This window comes from Leishmania infantum, chromosome 36, assembly GCF_000002875.2.
Source record: "Leishmania infantum JPCM5 genome chromosome 36".
NCBI lineage: Eukaryota > Euglenozoa > Kinetoplastea > Trypanosomatida > Trypanosomatidae > Leishmania > Leishmania infantum.
In genome coordinates this window covers 1,002,557-1,019,295 of record NC_009420.2, presented here as the reverse complement: position 1 = coordinate 1,019,295, position 16,739 = coordinate 1,002,557, and the positions used below count along the sequence as shown (strand labels likewise).

The window sequence follows — 16,739 nt, the reverse complement described above, 5'->3', positions numbered from 1 at the left end:
AGGTCTTGTACATCGGAAAACAACAAAGAAGAAAGAGACGACCCCTACACACACACGCACAGTCGGCGCAGGCTGTAAGGTACGCGATGATGACGGCTTAGAAGTTGTCCACCTGTTGGTAGCAGAAGTGATCACGCGAAAGACACACGTACGAGTCGTTGCCCTTTGGCGCGCGACGGTAGCCAGAACCCTTGATGCCGGGAATCACCACCGTTTTCGTCGTCTTGCCGTCATCGTTAGACTCAGCGGCGCTGCGCTTCGCCGCGGATAGGCGCAGCGCCTCCCGCCGCATCGTACGCAGGCGGTCCAGTTCCTCACGTGCTGAGGGCTGCTGCTTGGTCGACAAGCTCTTCTCAAGGAAGGAGTTGCGCGGACTGTACGTCTTCTCCAACACACTGTGCGGTGTCTTGAGGGCGGCGACGGACGCATCGAAGAGCACCTTGCGTCGTGGGTCATCGATGGAGTAGGCGGAGTAGGCGTACGAGATGCCGAGGTCTTCGAGGTTGGTCTTGTAAGACAGCGATCGGTAGTCCGCTTGAGTTGCGTCTTCCATGAAGTCCTTGCGGTAGATCGTAGCCTTGTCCTTGAGTCGGTCCGAAGACACCGCCATCGTTAAGTATGGAATCTTCATGGAGATGTCCACATCCGCCTTTTCGTCTTCTGTCCAGTCGTCGCGGTATGCGGCGAGGAGCTCGCGGCGCACCGTGTCGTGAAAGCCGTCCGGCTCCCACTGGCAGTAGTCCCACCGACAGGTGGACCGCTCGTCGAAGCTTGGGGAGAGAAAGCGGCTGCGGTAGCCACGCGGCGCAAGACTGCTGATCGACGGCATGCCTTTAGGGTTCTTCGCCCGTTCCTCCCTCAGCTGCATGCCGAGGCGGGTCATGCGATTGGCGCATTGGTTTGTGGTGAGCATATCTAGCACGTTTTCCTCCTTCTCGCTGTAGCTGGCGGTGTTGTTGTTGCGCACTGTGTGCGCCTTGCGGTACTGCAGTGGATCAATCGAGGAGAAATCATTGACAGCTGTATTGTGCTTTGGAAGCATGTGCTGATTAACTAAACCCGGGTACGCCGTGACATGAATGTCCATCAGCCGACGTTGCTTCGAGCTGGACGTGGCCGGCACCCCATCCCGGTCGATTGCTTCCTTGAGCGTCATCAGCTTCGGCGCTGCAGCGGCGGTTGTGGTGTCTACCACCGGGCTATTGGGCTCACACGACATGATGTGCACTGCGGCAGAGATGGTTGGGATGGGCGAGTGGAGAGAGGTGGGGAGGGGTGACAGGAAATGGGTGTGGAGTCCAAAGGTGCAGGGATACCTGGTGATGTATGAGGAAGAGGCGTATGTGTTTCTGTACCTCTGCGATGTTGCCCGCTGGCTTATCTACTGCACCACTGGTGACACCCCTTCTCTAACAACAACGAAGTTGTGTGGGCCAGGCAGCGCGCGCGGTAGTGCAGCAAAGAAAGAGGGAGAGAGGGAGGTTAGTAAGGCGCACGAGGGTTACCAGTGCCATTGAGAAGGCACGCAGTGTATCTCCATGCACGACAGAGAGACAAACCATGCAGACATGCGCCTAGGCACACATACCCACAGACACATACTCCCATACACAATCCACATGAACCTTGTGTTGTACATGATACCGTGTTTTTCTATGTCGGTACTTCCACTCTCTTCTGTTAGCATTATTCACTACCCAGAAGAAGCGACTCATCAGCAAGATAAACCACGTTCTACGCTCGGTCCTTTATTCGGACACAGACATCCACAGACACAAGGAAGGGCGAGAGCTGGAACCGCTTGTCCAACAATGCACTCCTCTTCGCTTTTTTCCCAACGCATCCATTCTCTGCCATACAGCATGAGTCAAACACTACTCTACCCCCGGCCTGTCACAGGCCCCTGTCGGCGTGGTGTGAAGCAGCTGCAGACACGCGGTACAGCAGCGCACCGACTCCGTCGGCTGAGCACGGCCCCTGCCTCAAACTCTGCCCACCCGCCGTGGCGCAGGCTCCCCATCACCAGCAGGCAGTGAGGACCGGGGGTGGAATACGTTCGATCCACTTGGACACTTTACCTATCATATGGATGGTACAGATGTGCTTACTGTCGCAGCTCGCTCCGACGCCCCGCCATCCAGAACCTAGCCGCCAACATCAGCAGCGACACATCGCTCCGACCTCGCCCGACGCCGCAGGCGCATGACCCTGTCACCAACAGAGGTGGTTCCGCATTTAGGCAGGGAAAGGGAGCGGGGGTGCTGCTTGGCCTCCCTACACACAGAGTGAGGACACTGGATCCTGAGATACCACACGCTGAGGTGTCCCACGTCGTCAGAGACGAAGAGAGATGGGGAGGGAGGGAGGGAGGGGGGTGGGGATACAGAGCGAGGATGAGATGGCGGTTACGTCATGTAATAGCGCTCTTTCCGGCGTTGCACACAGCACCTACGATGCTTATGACAGACGCTCATTTGTGAAGAGAAAACCACACACTAAAGCAGCACAGGCGAGGGGAGGGGGAGCATTATATATATATATATATATAAGCAAAGCAGCATGTGCAACGGGGTGGTGGCGGTGCTGGTGCGGGGCGGCTACTCGTCTTCATAGTAAAGCATAGAGGAGGATAGTGCAGCGCCCACAGTCTTGCAAGCATACCCACATAGAAGCTCGCGCGGGTGGGGTGGGGGTAGGTGAACATGACGTCACCCCCGCACACACACACACACACACACACACAGACACACCGGCATGCAAATAAAGGAAAAAGTGACGTACAAGGGACGTATTGGGAGAGTAAACGCGGTCCGCCAAAGACACAGGTTATTGCCGTTGATTGATACACCATTTCCTGCTCTTTACAAGCCGTTGTTTTCCTCTTCAATGACCCGTCCTCGTGACTCTCTTCGCTCACAGTTGATACACACGTGAGTGTGTGCGTGCGTAAGTGAGAGTCCATTCCATTGCTTTCCTCCTATGTGTGTTCTCTTTCGTGCGTCTTCTCCCCTCTTTCGTCTTGAGGTGCTGCCAGAAAGCGTTACCCCATCTGTGCGCGCACGGACACATCCACGGCGAGCACAGCAACAAAAGAGGGTGATGTAGGGATAGCGTCTGTCTGCGTGAGTTAGAGGACGTGAGAAGATACAAGCGAAAGGAAGATAGCACACAGCGAGGACGAGTGAAAGACTGAGGATGGCCATTTGGGTCGAGAGCGGTGAGTGAGAGCACCAAAAACATCGGCTAGGCACAGGATTAAGCCCGACATCACCGCAACGAAGCACACGGAGAAAAAAAAGCAGCAGACGGATGCGCATATTTGCCGGAGCGTCGGCACAGCTCGGAGTGAGCTGGTCCAATCCTCATCATGGCCGCAAGTCTCTTTGGCACAGCGCCAGCCCAGACTTGTCTGCCGGCACCAGGAGTCCGCAGCCGTACCCGAGGGCAGGCGGTGCAGGCTCGTGGCGGTCCTACAGTGTGGGCACTCTACCCCGATACCACGGTCGGGTGGCCGGCATCATCAGGAGAAAAGGAGATCAGCTACAAAAACTACCGGAGGACTCTGTGAGCATTGCCTCTGTAGACAAAGAAAAACGCAACAAAAACAGAAAGTGAGCCCGGAAGGTTCAATACTCGGGCAACAGCAGACTTTATGTTGCCCGTGAAGTCGTTCGTGCCTGAGCACCTTTACGAACACGCGCGCACCTGGTCCATCGCTTCACTGCCCGCTTCCAGATCGCGCGGCTCCTTCAAATCCTCTTCCCTCAGCGTCGTCGTGCGCGGGTGCTTGTCTGGGTAGCGGTAGATCAGGTATGGATCCATCGTATTGAGCAGCGCGTCCATGAAGAGGCCGCTGCCGTAGTTGCAGACGTTGTGCGTATGGTGGAAGTCGTGGAAGCGGGCACGGTGCCCATGCAGTAGGCCAAGCTTGCCCAGCCACGTGTCGCTGAAACAGTAACCGCTATGCACCTCGTATGTCTCCCAGAGGCGCGCCCACATCCACGTAATAAAGAGAGGCCACGCCCGCGCTGAGGTGACGAAGCTCGACTTCGATGCTTCCTCGCGCGTGTAGTGGAAAAACATAAACGCGAAGTACGCAGTAGTGGGGATTGCATTTGCGAGAATCTCCTCCAACGGCGTGGCGTATTCTGCAGCGATGCTTATGGTGCCCGTGTACATGTGATGCTTCTTGTGAAACAGACGGTACAGCGTGGGGCTCGAATGCAGGATGCTGTGGACAATGTAGAAGCCCATCTCGTTAATTACGTTGGCGATCAGGAAGTGCGACGTGATGGTGACCAGGCTAATCGGAATTTGCTTCAGGTTGCGACCGCTCATGTAGTTGACTACGTCTTCTGGTGTGAAGCCGACAATCACCGTCTCCGGCGGTGGGGCGCGCAGAGCGCATGAGTTTGTGTGCACCAGGTACGCATAGAGCACAACTGGAATAACCAGATAGTGATTGAACGCGGTGTGTAACATGGTGCTGAAGATGAGCGCTGCTGATGGCAGCTGCTGCGGCTTCCGGGGAAGCTTGTACACTGCCATTCTGCGGCCAAGCGGGGCCAGCAGGGCGTTGTTTCTGAGGCCCTCGATCCCATACTGGGGGTGGAGGCTGTCAAAGAAGAGGAAGATGCCGTTGAAGAAGGCCCACGGAACGCAGTGACAGAGCACCGCAAAAACCAGCGTGAAGAGGGCGGGGTCAGAGAGCCGCTGCAGATAGGTACTCTGCAGAATCAGCCGGTGGTACAGCGGCTGCACAACAAAAGTGGCAACAATGGCTGTGACGAAGTCGTGGCGGAGAAGATAAATGACTGTGTGCAGCGCCACTGCAGACCAACCTGGCCGCAGCTTGTGGATGGGCGGGATCTTCACCTGCTTTTTTGTGAGCTCCATCGAGGGCCGAGGGTCAAGGCGGGGAGAGGGGTGGAAATAACGAGAGGAAGGAAAGGGAGAGGGTGTAATGTAGGCCGTCAAGCACGACGTGTATGAGAGGGGGGGGTTTCGTGGTGGTGATGACTGAGGCTATGAGAGTCCTGCAGTGGTGAGAATAGAAAAGGCACGCTAGCGAGAGAGGGAGTGGGGAAAGAGAAGGGGCAGGGGAGGGGGCGGGGAGAAGAGATGGATGACGAGCTAGCGAGATCGACTCAGGATCTGTACTCAGAGACAGCTTAACATAATCAAAGAAGGGGTACACAGGTGATGTGACATGGCTGCGTGAGGAGACACATGCGGGGTGCATCCTCTCCAAGGAAAAAACATAGGCACCTAAAGCACTGTTCCACTACTGAGAGAGTGCACAAAGACACGGTGACATCCGCGAGCTGTCATCTGCACTGCGCACGAGAAAGTGGAGAGGGCGAGGCGCGGTGCACCTACAACAGGCGCCCTTCTTATAGTCACTAATGTGCGCTCGGCGAGAAGTTCATGGGTGTCTGCGGCTTGATTTGCTTGCTCGTTAGCGTAAGCAAAGAGGGAGGGAGGAAGGAAGTTAAACGCAAGTCACAACGAAGGTGTGCGCGTGCGTGTATGTGAAGAAAAAGGAGGGGGGGCAGACAGCTGCAGACGTGTCGCGCAGACGTGCGGACTCAGCAACAGAAAAAGACACGGCAACAGTGCTGTTACAGGCGACAACGGCCGATAGATCGAAGGCATGCGTTCCCTCTTCACATTGCTTCTTTCACGTCAGCCATACACCGCACCTCCACTGTCAATGTGGCCGGAAGTGTTTGTGAATGGTGCCCTGCTTGTAGTCGGGGAAGCGTCGCATGCCTCGGCCGAGAACCGGCGTGCTGTTCTGCGGATCATCCTTGCGGCGCGGCCGCGTCGGATGGTGGAAGAGCGAGTTGCTGAACACATCGATGAAAGACTGCTTTGCGTACTCGCGCAGCCTCGGCGGAACTAGCTGTTGATGCTGGCGAAGATACCCGACCAGCGGCTTTGCCAGCTTGATGTTCTCCGGCTGGAAAAAGGTGTAGATATACCCTCTGCCCTGCAGAGAGCCTCCACGACCGCAGCGACCGCACCGGTGCGTCCAGGTCTCCATGTCTGTTGGCATGTCGTAATGCACGACGTAGACCACGCCCTGGAAGTCGATTCCACGACTCAGCAGGTCTGTGCAGATAAGGCTGGTCGACACCCCTGTTCGGAACATCTTCAGTACACCTTCACGCGCCGACGACGAGGCGTGCGAGGTCAGCGTGGTAAAGTTCACCTGCGAAACTAGCTCCTTCATCTTGTCGCACACGTAGGCGACGTTGTGACGTGAGTTGCAGAAGATGAGGGTGCGCTGGTCTGGGTTGAGCTTCCCGGTCTCGTACAGCCACGCGAGCTTCTGCACCTTCTCGGCGCGCCCCACCATAAATACGAGGTGACGCAGATTTGTGCGCGCGGTCAAGAAACCGCCCGTCACGGTGGTAGACAAGGCTGCTACAGGGAGATCGCCGGCGTCCCCCGCGTTCGGCTTGTCGGGAGAGGAGGACGACAGTGACGACGCTAGAGAAGAAGGAGCAGCACGACTTAGCTCTGCCGGGGCTTTGAGGTCGACGAGCACAAATCTGTGAGAGGGAAGCAGCATCTTTTTCTTGATCATTTCATAGGCAACGGGTGGAAGCGAGGCACCGAACAGAAGTCGCTGCGGCCGTCGCACACCCTTTGGCAGCGCGCCGAGGATGATCTTCATGGGTTCGAAGTGATTCACAGAGACGATATCGTCCACTTCATCCATCACCACCGTCTGCACTTTCCTCAGGGACAGTTTATGCCTGTATAACGCTGGCAGTATGGTTTCTGGGGAGGCGACGAGCACGTCGACGCCGCCTTCCAGCGCTTGCAGGTACTTGCGCTGCTCCTCTGCGCTGGAGGCGCGTACCATGCAGTGGATCCTATAGTCGCAGTGAAGAGAGCGGAACACGGCGGAGACCTGAGAGGCCAACTGACCATTCGGCACCAGCACCAGCACGCGCGGCTCCGCGACAGAGGATTGTAGCTCTTCCAGCCGCATCGCACGTCGCTCCTTTGACCGAAGAGCGAGGTCGGTCTCGAGCTCGAACGCGGACGGGTGCGGGAAGCCTGTCATTGGACAGACGCGCACCTCGCTGAGGCTCAGTTCGCAGTAGGGGCAGACTTCGCCCTTGTCGATTTTCTCCTGCAGGAAGGTTTCCACTTGCCGCCGGTTCAGGCTGACACCGCCGCCCTCGTTGCCCTCGTCGCCCGCGGTGGCTGCTGCTGCTGCTGCTGCGGCTGGTCGATCATTTATGTCCTTTAGCAGGAGGTGCATAAGAGTCGCGTAGACATAGCAGAGGGTCTTGCCAGTTGCCGTGGGCGCGATACAGAGCACATCGCGGTACTCCAGCATAAGCGGTATGACGGCGGCCTGCACAGGGGTGAGGGCGCGGTAGCGCTTGCGCTCAATCAGCTTCTGCAGCTGCGTCCGAAGGATCGACGGCGAGAGCTCGAGCAGGTCTTCAAAGCTCCGTGGGGCACCTCTCGGCAAATCGGCTGGCATCCCTAGAGCGTCCACAATTATCACCTTGTACTGCGCCGACAAGTCCGGCAGCGACGGCGGCGCGACACTCTCGCGGCGCTTTTCTTGTGATTCGCTGCCGTCGATTTGAGAGGATGCGTAGCGCAAAGGGTCAAGCACCGCATGCCGGACTACCTGCTGGATGGGCTGAGACCATGCTGGCGGCGACGCATCCAAGATCCGCCCCTCTCCGCCTGCATCAGTCGAGGGCGCTGACGATGCACCGCGGAGTGGCTGCCAAGCACTGGGTTTTCGTGAGTTGTCTTGCAGAACAGCTTTCAACGGCGGAGCTACAGGCTCTCCGAGTATGTCGAACAGCAGGTTCGCCTCTTGGGGCCCACCAGCCGAGCTCGGTGTGCCTGCGACCCCAAGCGTGGGTGACGGGCCAGTCGACGAGGAAGAAGAGACTGGGTCTCTGTCAGAGTGAATCTGCGCTGGGTCCGAAGTGTTGTGCTGCTGCCGCGCGCATCGCATGCTGCTTAACAGAGGCGATAGGGAAGATTGTCCCCCTCGCAGCACAACGCGTCGGAGGGTCATTGTGGGGCAGGGGGAGGAAGTAGAGTTGGACAGGCTCGTTGCTCACGCCACAGGGGATGCGCGAGCGGACACGCAATCTGTTAGGCGTGCTCCAAAGACGATGGCGATTCAAGGCCGCGTGGAGGGGAGGAGGTGTAGGTGGAGAAGAGTTGGAAGCAGATGAAGACAGGGTGGAAAAGGGAGGGAAGGACCTATGAACCAAATTGACAGACATGCTGGTTGAGGAACATTGCACGTGATGGTCGGTGTTCGACACACGGACGCCGCGCGCACACAAAACAAACGCGTACTCGTTTCCCTTTTCATTTCGTTCAGTGCGTCACTGAGGCCCCTCTTAGAGGGCCTCACGCGGTCCACGATATCAACGCGTCAAAGAAAGGCAGAGGGAAAGTTCGTGGTGCCCTTCTCTGCGAATGTGGCTCATGCACTCTGAAACGCAGTAGCGGGGAACGATAGAGTGTGCCGCTGCTCAAAGAGATCTCCAGTGCCACTGCCAGAGGAAGACAAAAAAAAAGAAACAAACGGCACTTCCTTCGCAGTGCTCACCGGCGCTCCCCAAGTAGCAGTCGCCGGCGCGCTGCTTCGTATCCCTGTCGCAGTCGCACAAAGTCCGGGTCGCGAAAGAGGCTGTCGGACCCGCCTATCTCCTCCGGTGCCGCCGACGCATTCAGCATCGAACGTGCTGTCAGTGTAGCCGCAAAGAGAGAGCGCGGGAGAGGCGTGACGTGCTGCACGAGCGGCACCGCGCACGCCTGATGAGCGGACAAGAGCGCAGAAATGTGCTTTCCTTGCTGCAGGTAGGGCTCAATATGCCACCCAGTGGCGCGGCGCAGCGCCAGCACCACCTTGGCCTCCGTATGGGACAGCTGAGCCGGCGAGGCGGACGCTGGAGCGGCTGCCGCTGCTGTGCGTAGAGGCGGAGCTTCTGCACAGGACTGCCCAGACATGACCCCCGATCCTGCGTCAATGAACAGACGGGAGAGCAATAAGCGCATACAGCTGACACTCACTGGCACTGGCTGCATCGGAAGACGCAGGGACGACGGGACAGGCGGAGACGGTGGTGCAGTGGCTGCCGTTCCCTCTGCTGCGCTGCAAGACTGCGGCTGCTGAGTGCTTGAGCTGGTGAGGCTGTCCGCCATCATCGCGATGCGGGCCGCTCGCGGTCCTCCACTGCGGGGTAGGGTGGATTCCACAAGCGACGCAGTTGTTTGGACTGGCGGCAACGACGCCCCTTCCGTGGTGACACTAGCCGGCACCTTGGGCTGCTGTCGTGCAGGCTGAGTGGAATAGATGAAGAAACTCAGAAGCAGCCCAAACGTACGAGCCCCGCGCGGTGCCACTGCCTCCGGAATCGACAGGTAGGCAGAGCTCAGCATGAGAAGCTCACTTGTGATGGCGGGAAAGAACGGACGTTCGAGCGTCGTGCCGCCGCAGTAGTGGAGGTACTCGATGTGGCTCGCATCAAACAGCTCCGCAAAACCGTCGATGGTAGCTCTCTCCGGGATGGCGAAGTGATTCGCAAAGCGCGCGTAGAGCTGAGCGTAGTCCTTGGCGAACGCCGTCAGCCGTTCCAGATCCGTGTCCCGCGGCATCGTCCACGTGCCAATCAGAGGACTGAAGAGGAGCGGGAGAAAGCGCACACGAGTGCAGGGAGGGGAAGTGTGCGGGAGATCCACAGAAGATGAGGAAAAGAGGCGGAGGCAGCGCACCAGAGTAGAACGAGGGCGGCTGAACACAACGCAAAAGCGCGGCTGACATCGGCCGCTGAGCGGGAAGGTGGGGAGGGGTGGTGGTGGTGGAGCGTGCTGTTTCCCCTTTCCTCACCTCTACACCCACCCACACCCACCCACACACACACAGCGTACCTCCGACACCCGCCTGCGTGAAGTACCATGCTGAGAGACGAAGCATCCACGCATCGACTGCATCTATTTTATATGCCGCTATGAGTTCTCCTTTCTTTTGGTTTGACTTGCATCTTAGAACGACAGCCCTCACACGAGGGGATGTCTCTGTCTAAAGTCTTTACGCAAACACACACACACACACACACCTGTGCACACGGACACCCTTCTACGCATGCACGCACATAGAAACGGGCCTGATTGCACTCTCCCATGCAGGATTAGCCAAGAGGCACCGTGGCGAAACGTAGAAAGGGCGTCAACGCCGCCCTCTGCATTCCTCATACAATGATGCAGATGTGCAAAAACAACCTTACACATCTATATATATATATATAAGTACTCGTCTTAACCCCTTTTCGGCTCGGTACCCCGACTTCCGCACCTCCCCGGCAGCGATCCTCTGATGCCCCGTACACGATGAGTCCAAAACAACATACACTCACAGAGAGGGGGGGGAGGGGGACGGATACAACATACACGCGAATCACACATCACACAGACAGGGCGCGCGCCAGCCTTGTCCCATCGCATACTCGTGCAGATGACGGATCATAACGACTGGTGCAGGAAAGATACACGCACACACAAAGGGAAAGAGAAACACTGCCGTACAAAGGGGCGTGCGTGAGAAGCGGTACAGCGCAGTGAAAAAGGGACAAGAGCAGGGAGAGGGAAAACGCGATGTGCGCGCACCAAATACCCCCGCGCACCTTCTTAGCACATATAAACCCGTTCGAATTCCTCTGCGACAGCCGGGTATGCAACACTGGTCAGTGCGCAGCACTGACGAGCCCACTCGAGCACGGTTTGCATTCGGTGCAGCAGGCGGAGTCTCTTCTCATCGACGTCAGCGCCACCGCCGGTGCTGCTGCGTGCGTAGTACTGGAGAAGCTTCCCTGCTGCTGAGATGGCAATCCGTAGCGCGGCACTTGCGCCTAGCTGCACGCTTCCAGGTGCGTTGCAGTACGCCTCAACATAGGCGTCTACCCCGCCCGTCACAGCGGTGTTTGGCGGCGGCACAAACGGCAGCTGCAGGAACGCATCCACGGCGTCGCTGAAGTTGCCGCTAACATTAAAAGCATACACATCCGCCATGCGGCACAGCAGTGCGAATGTTTGGTAGTCCTGCGCGTTGATGGCTTCCTCATTCAGATGATGGGGGACAGCGTTCACAGCCTGCTGCAGCTGCGCCGCCTGCGACAGAACGTCCGACACGACGCTGCTGCGCGATGGAAGATGCAGCACCTGAGCGAGAGCTGGCGACATCATCTGCACTGCGCGCCGTAGAGCCCGTTGCTGCAGCTCTGGCCGGCAGAGCTGGCTTGCGAGGAAGGCGACCGCCAGTAGAACGTGAGTAGCCTTCGCCACCTCGCTGCGAGCCGAGGCAGCCTCCGCGACTTGCATGAGTGCCTTTAGCAGCTCCTCTGAAAGCGCGCCAGCACCGGCCCGCAGGAGCAGTGCATCTTGCCCACCCACGGCGTTGCGCGAGCCCAGCAGCCGTGCGCAAATGACATCCTTCAAGCAGCACTCCACAAACGCCTCCGTCAAACCACTTTTGTGGAAGTAGGCGAAGATCGCTGTCCCTGCAAACACGGTGGCAGGAAGGCGGCGATCGACGCCCAGCAACACCACGGAGCAGTAGCGGCTCATGTGACGAGCAATGTCGATTGGAGCCTCGAGCGCAGAGTGCAGCCTACCCTGCAAGAGGTTCTGCGCGCTGAAGCACAACGCCATGTGAAAGCCGTCCACATGGGTGATGTTGTTCTCTAACAGCAGCCGCAGACCTGTCGAGGGAAGCAAGGCGTGGATGAGAAACGATGCCAGACGGCACGCGTTTCCCTGCGTGATGCTCACCAGATCCTGCATGTCATCGAGAACTGCACGTTGGAGCGTGCGGAGACTCTGAACCGGTGTAACTTGCGCCGACTTGTCCACACCGCGAATGCATGACAGTCTTAGCCATAGCGCGTCTTCCAGAGAGTCCGTCACCCTTTGTGCGAGGCTCAGTATAGTGCGCAGGACAGCTGCCGGGCTTTCACCCGTGCGGCCAGCGAGCAGCACCATAAGCACGGCCTGTCGATATGGGTCTTCTTTTGTTTTTGCTTCGGCGTAGACAGGTTGGAGATCGGACGCGGGTGGCATAGCGTTGCGCTCGGCAGGAGGTGTCGCGGCCATCTTCGCCATTGCATCGCGCACAGACTGAATTCCAATAGCATCCATCGCCAGCTGCGCCACATCGTAGCGACCCACCCGCATCGCGACGAAGGTGTGCATCCAGTGGTTCGTCACGCCGCACGAGCGCGCGATTACGTCCATCAGGTGCGACGCACTCATGTTCTCCACCTCCTCGAAGCGCATGGGGTCCATGCGCAACACCCGCTCGAGCAGCCGGCTCAGCGACTTGCGCTCCATCACGCGACGGCTGCTGGCTACGTAGGACAGGATGTCGGCCTCAGAGCCGCGCCGCTGCATTGGCTCGATAATCTGCACAATTGATGCCCACAGCACCGTCAAGTCATTCGCCCCGTCCAGCGACGTCTCCGTGACGTATGCGGTGAAGTGCGTGATCCACTGCGCCGGTGCGTACTCCTCAACAATGGCGGCAAAGGCGGCGACGCGGCGGCTCAACTCCATGGCCAACGAAGAGCCGCTATTGAGTATGTCCACCAGGGAGCTGCTAGCGTCGCTGCCGACACCGCCCAATGCGTTTGCGGACGGGGCGGCGGTGCCCATGGAGCGCAGGCGGCCACTGGCTCCTGCCTTGCCAGCGGCGAGCTCGTTTGCCCCCATGGACAGCGTCTCGTAGTCGTCCGCGACTCGCACGTAGAAGGGGTGCCAGGCCGCCTTGAACAGGGTGTCGACCTGGTCCCGCACAATGCTCGTTTGACGTCGGTGCACGGCGTGTTGGACGTCGAGCAGGATGTCATTCTTCAGTTCTGCCACCACCGCGTCCACGTCCGCGATCCCCGTGAAACCCGAGGCCTCGGCGCCCGGTAGGGTGTCGATCGGGCCCAGATCCACACCAAGCTGAGCGTGGCGGCGCTGCAGCTGCCGCAGCAGACGCTGCTGCGCTTGAGCGTCGAAGCCGAGGTGCTGAGTCATGAACAACTCCACCGACGCGTGGGTCGCCGGGGCGTAGCCCTCGCTCGTGGACTGGCACTTGTTCGCCTGGTGCCGCGCCTCCTCCGCGGCCTTGCGGGAGGCCTCGAAAAGGCCGAACCCGTTGCGCAGGAGCTGCTCAGCGTCTCTTTCAGATACAAGCCTCTGTGCCCGCGCCGTAAGGCTGGCAAGTGAGACACGCACTTCGTCTGCGGGATCACCTGCGGAGGGCATGACGCGCAAGGCTGAGGCATCGTCGCCGCCAGGGCCGGCACTGCCAAGCCGCCGCGGGGCAATATTGGAAGTCGAGCTAAACATGGCGATCTGAACCAGAAAAGGGACGAGACGATGGCGTAAAGGCATGCGGAAAGAGGGGGCAGCTTCATCCCACGCGTGCTGTGGGGTCTCCACGGGTCGCACAAAACGTTAAAACAGAGGAGAAAAGGCTATGCCCTCCGCGCATGACAGACCCCGCCCACCTCCGCCACTAAGTGGGGGTGCAAGGTGCGAGACAGCCTGGAAACGTATGAGGAGTGGCAGCAAAGACCCCTCCTTGCGCACAACGCATGCGCACCTTTTACCGGCTCATTGCCAGCCCCATTTTTTTGTTTTGCCGCACTCAAGACGGGACTCCACGAGGATAACACCTTCGCGAACAGGCCACAAAGCAACGACAGGATACGACGGACAGAAGGAAGACACGTGCGTGCCGGTATGCTTCTGTGCCACTCCGCTCCTGTTAACAACGCGCATCCGAGAAGAACAGGAGAAGCGAGTGGCGACGACAGCTACATGCGCAAGCACCTCTCAGCCCAACGTAAAATATTACCGTACATGTCTATATTGACATGTAGCACATGCGCCTTGTAGAAGCGAGGCGTCTTTAGGAGTGGCGGTGGGAAAGAGATCGGCTGGTGGCCGGGGAGGGGCGTAGGTCGCGCAGCTTGCGACATCCACAATCACAGCTCCTCCCACACACACGCAAAGAACGACCTCCCCGCTCAGATGTCCGAGATGAGGGCTTCCAGCTGTTGCATATCAACTGCCTTCTTGGCCATCACTGACGGTGCCGCGGGATCACCACTCGTTTTTTCTACCTTCCTCTTCTTCCGTACCACAGCTACACTGGTCTTAGTCACCGCCGCTGCTGCTGCACCGGCAGGGGCGTCGCCTCCAGCCTTTCTGTACCCTCTCGCGGCTCCAGCGGAGAATGCGCCGGTGCTTCGACCGGCCTCAACGCTGACGCCGACTCGCTCAATACGTTCCAGGAGCCCGCACAGCGAGCGCACCGCCGGCGATGCCGAGAAGTACGGTAGTCGATGTGCCGCTGTCAGGGAATCGCCAAACGCGATGACACTGATGTACCCGTCAAGAGAGGCGGTGTAGAGGTGGGACGCGTCGTGACTCCAAGCAACATCGGTGATACTGCGCATGTGCAAGTCGGTGAAGTCGCTGTGGCGAGAGCTGCTGTCTGTGGTGTAGACGATGACAGCATCTGAGGTCCACACGGCAATCGCCATGCGGTACTCTGCTGGCCCCCAGGCACCGCGGCGCTGACGCGCCGCTTCAAGCGCTGCCAGCTGCGACGGCGGAGCCTCTGCCGTTGCGGTGGTCGAAAGGGCCGTGGGCTGCTGCGAGCATCCTTCGAGCACTTCGTCGGCGGGCAGCGGCTCGAAGAAGCACGGCGCCCACAGCACGCCACGCACTTCGCTGAACCCGCGCACCCCAAGTCGACAGGCGATCTTATCCGGCGCCCCTCGAGTGTAGACATAGACGCAGTGAAGCATGCCATCCAACGCATCGTCGCCAGCATCTGCAATGGCTGTCACAGGCGCGCCGTGGCGTTTTTTGCCCCCGGAAGCCTCCGTTATGTGCGTGGGCAACGAGGTGTCCTGCGGATGGTCTTTTGTTGCCCGCAACGTCGCTTCCGCCTTCTCCTTTGCCTCGATGAAGGCCAGCAGGTTCGCTGTGCTTGGCGCCTGCTGCTGGCCAGCCCTCGTCAGCTTGCCGTACGGCACAGCGAGCAGCAAGCCATCTGGCGACCAACACAAGCGGCGGTACGACAGGGCACATGACTCGCCAATGTAGTCCCCCTGGCACTTGCGCTGGCCAGCGAGGTGCATGCGGCGGTGCTGGCCCTCGCTCTTCGGCACGTGCGTGAAGCACAGCAGTGACGGCCCACTGCCAAAGGTGTGAAGAAACCGCGTCCATGGATCCCACGCGACCCCGCGGCAGAACTTCGCGTGCAGGTTGGTGAGCTGTAGCGCCGGCATTGTCGAGCCTTCCAGATCGTGAATGACGATGCTGCCATCACCAGCGCCGCTCAGCAGGTAGCGGGAATCAGCGGAGAAGCAGATGTCGTATATATCGCTGATGTGCCCAGTCAGGTGGCGGTATGCCTTCCATTCCTCTACGTCGCCGTCAGAGTCGCCAGACGTCCCTTGTAGACCACTGCCGCAGCTGCCTTCATCACTCGATGCTGCTGCGGCCGCTGATCCACCGGCAGGGTCGCGCCACCACAGGCACACCTTGCCGTCACAGTGTGCGCTTGCTATCATCTCTCCTTGCGGCGACCACCGCGCTGTGAGCGGCATCCAGGAGGTGCGCATGCGGCACAGGTGGCGGCAGCACGCCAGCATGTCGTTTGCGTTGTTCTCTAGCCAAGCGTCGACCGCTTTGACGCGCACTTCCCATAGGCGAATGTTGCCATCGCCACCGGTGGTGACGATGCGATGGCAACGAGGGTTGTAGTCGACGCTCGTAATGCCCTCCGTCACGCTGCTCTGCAGGCCCAGCAGCTCCGCTTCTTCGTTGCGTTCATTGAAGTGCCACAGAATCTCAATGGTCCGCACGCGCAGCGGCTGATGGGGAGCGCAGCACGCTTCTCCGTCGAGGCCGGCCCCTTCCACGTGCGCGCCCGTTCTCGCTTCTTCCTTTGCTGTATTGTGGGAGCTCATGCCTACCCGTATGCGCGCTAGTGAAGCGGGTGTGCGATAGAAAATGTGTGCGGATGCGTGTGCGCGCGTACTACAGAGCTTCTCATCCGCAAAAGAAATAGTAAAAAGACACTGAAACAGCCTCTCCTGTGTTGATGTTGCAGTATCTGTTTCTGTGCGCCTTGATGGCCCCCCCGCTCGCGCTCTTCGTCGGCTAGACGTTAGCGTACGTGAGGATCGATGCCTGACTCGCGCAGACACAATCACGAACTCGCCACCCACGTATCTGTGTGCGTGTGTACTCTATGAATGGCGCTTGTCCCACCTGACTTGCATGTATGATGCTGCACACCGATGGATGGGGTTGAGGGGTGGAGGGAGGAGGACAAGGGGTAGATGCGTGAGCATACACGCAAGAGAGAGAGTTGATAGGCACTCACGAAACACGAAGGAAAGCCGTGGTGGCGGTGGCGGAGACCACACAGAGCGGGGAGAGAGGAGTGGGGAGCCCGTAACACGGTGCAGTGCGAGGATACCACGATGGCCTTCGTTTGCACTCCAGTGATACGCACTTCTGCACGCGGTCATCCCTTCGTCTCCGCCTTGCCCTTCCTGGATGAGTCGGCTGTGCGGATTGCCCACGGTACAGACCGTATTTTTGCAAAGAGCGAGAGAGTACAAGGGAGAAAAACTCGCGGAGCACAACAGCTGTGCAGCGCGCCTCTGTTTTCG

The 16,739-nt window shown here is 58.9% G+C and overlaps 6 protein-coding genes across 6 annotated transcripts; all 6 read right to left on the bottom strand.

Moving 5' to 3' along the window:
* Window positions 1-97: 97 nt before the first annotated feature.
* LINJ_36_2680 (conserved hypothetical protein) lies at window positions 98-1,219 on the bottom strand (the record flags this gene model as incomplete). Its single annotated transcript, XM_001469393.1, has 1 exon — window positions 98-1,219. The coding sequence occupies one exon, from the start codon at window positions 1,217-1,219 to the stop codon at window positions 98-100; it is 1,122 nt and encodes a 373-aa protein (XP_001469430.1).
* A 2,468-nt stretch (window positions 1,220-3,687) lies between these two features.
* On the bottom strand, window positions 3,688-4,896 carry LINJ_36_2670 (putative C-4 sterol methyl oxidase; the record flags this gene model as incomplete). The annotated part of the gene is made up of 1 exon (XM_001469392.1): window positions 3,688-4,896. The coding sequence occupies one exon, from the start codon at window positions 4,894-4,896 to the stop codon at window positions 3,688-3,690; it is 1,209 nt and encodes a 402-aa protein (XP_001469429.1).
* Window positions 4,897-5,710: 814 nt separating this feature from the next.
* LINJ_36_2660 (putative DEAD/DEAH box helicase) lies at window positions 5,711-7,507 on the bottom strand (the record flags this gene model as incomplete). Its single annotated transcript, XM_001469391.1, has 1 exon — window positions 5,711-7,507. One exon carries the CDS (start codon window positions 7,505-7,507, stop codon window positions 5,711-5,713), a length of 1,797 nt encoding a protein of 598 aa, XP_001469428.1.
* Window positions 7,508-8,604: 1,097 nt separating this feature from the next.
* LINJ_36_2650 (conserved hypothetical protein) lies at window positions 8,605-9,657 on the bottom strand (the record flags this gene model as incomplete). Its single annotated transcript, XM_001469390.1, has 1 exon — window positions 8,605-9,657. The coding sequence occupies one exon, from the start codon at window positions 9,655-9,657 to the stop codon at window positions 8,605-8,607; it is 1,053 nt and encodes a 350-aa protein (XP_001469427.1).
* Window positions 9,658-10,686: 1,029 nt separating this feature from the next.
* On the bottom strand, window positions 10,687-13,389 carry LINJ_36_2640 (putative nucleoporin interacting component (NUP93); the record flags this gene model as incomplete). Its single annotated transcript, XM_001469389.1, has 1 exon — window positions 10,687-13,389. The coding sequence occupies one exon, from the start codon at window positions 13,387-13,389 to the stop codon at window positions 10,687-10,689; it is 2,703 nt and encodes a 900-aa protein (XP_001469426.1).
* Window positions 13,390-14,072: 683 nt separating this feature from the next.
* Window positions 14,073-16,028, bottom strand: LINJ_36_2630 (chromatin assembly factor 1 subunit b-like protein; the record flags this gene model as incomplete). Its single annotated transcript, XM_001469388.1, has 1 exon — window positions 14,073-16,028. One exon carries the CDS (start codon window positions 16,026-16,028, stop codon window positions 14,073-14,075), a length of 1,956 nt encoding a protein of 651 aa, XP_001469425.1.
* Window positions 16,029-16,739: the final 711 nt, after the last annotated feature.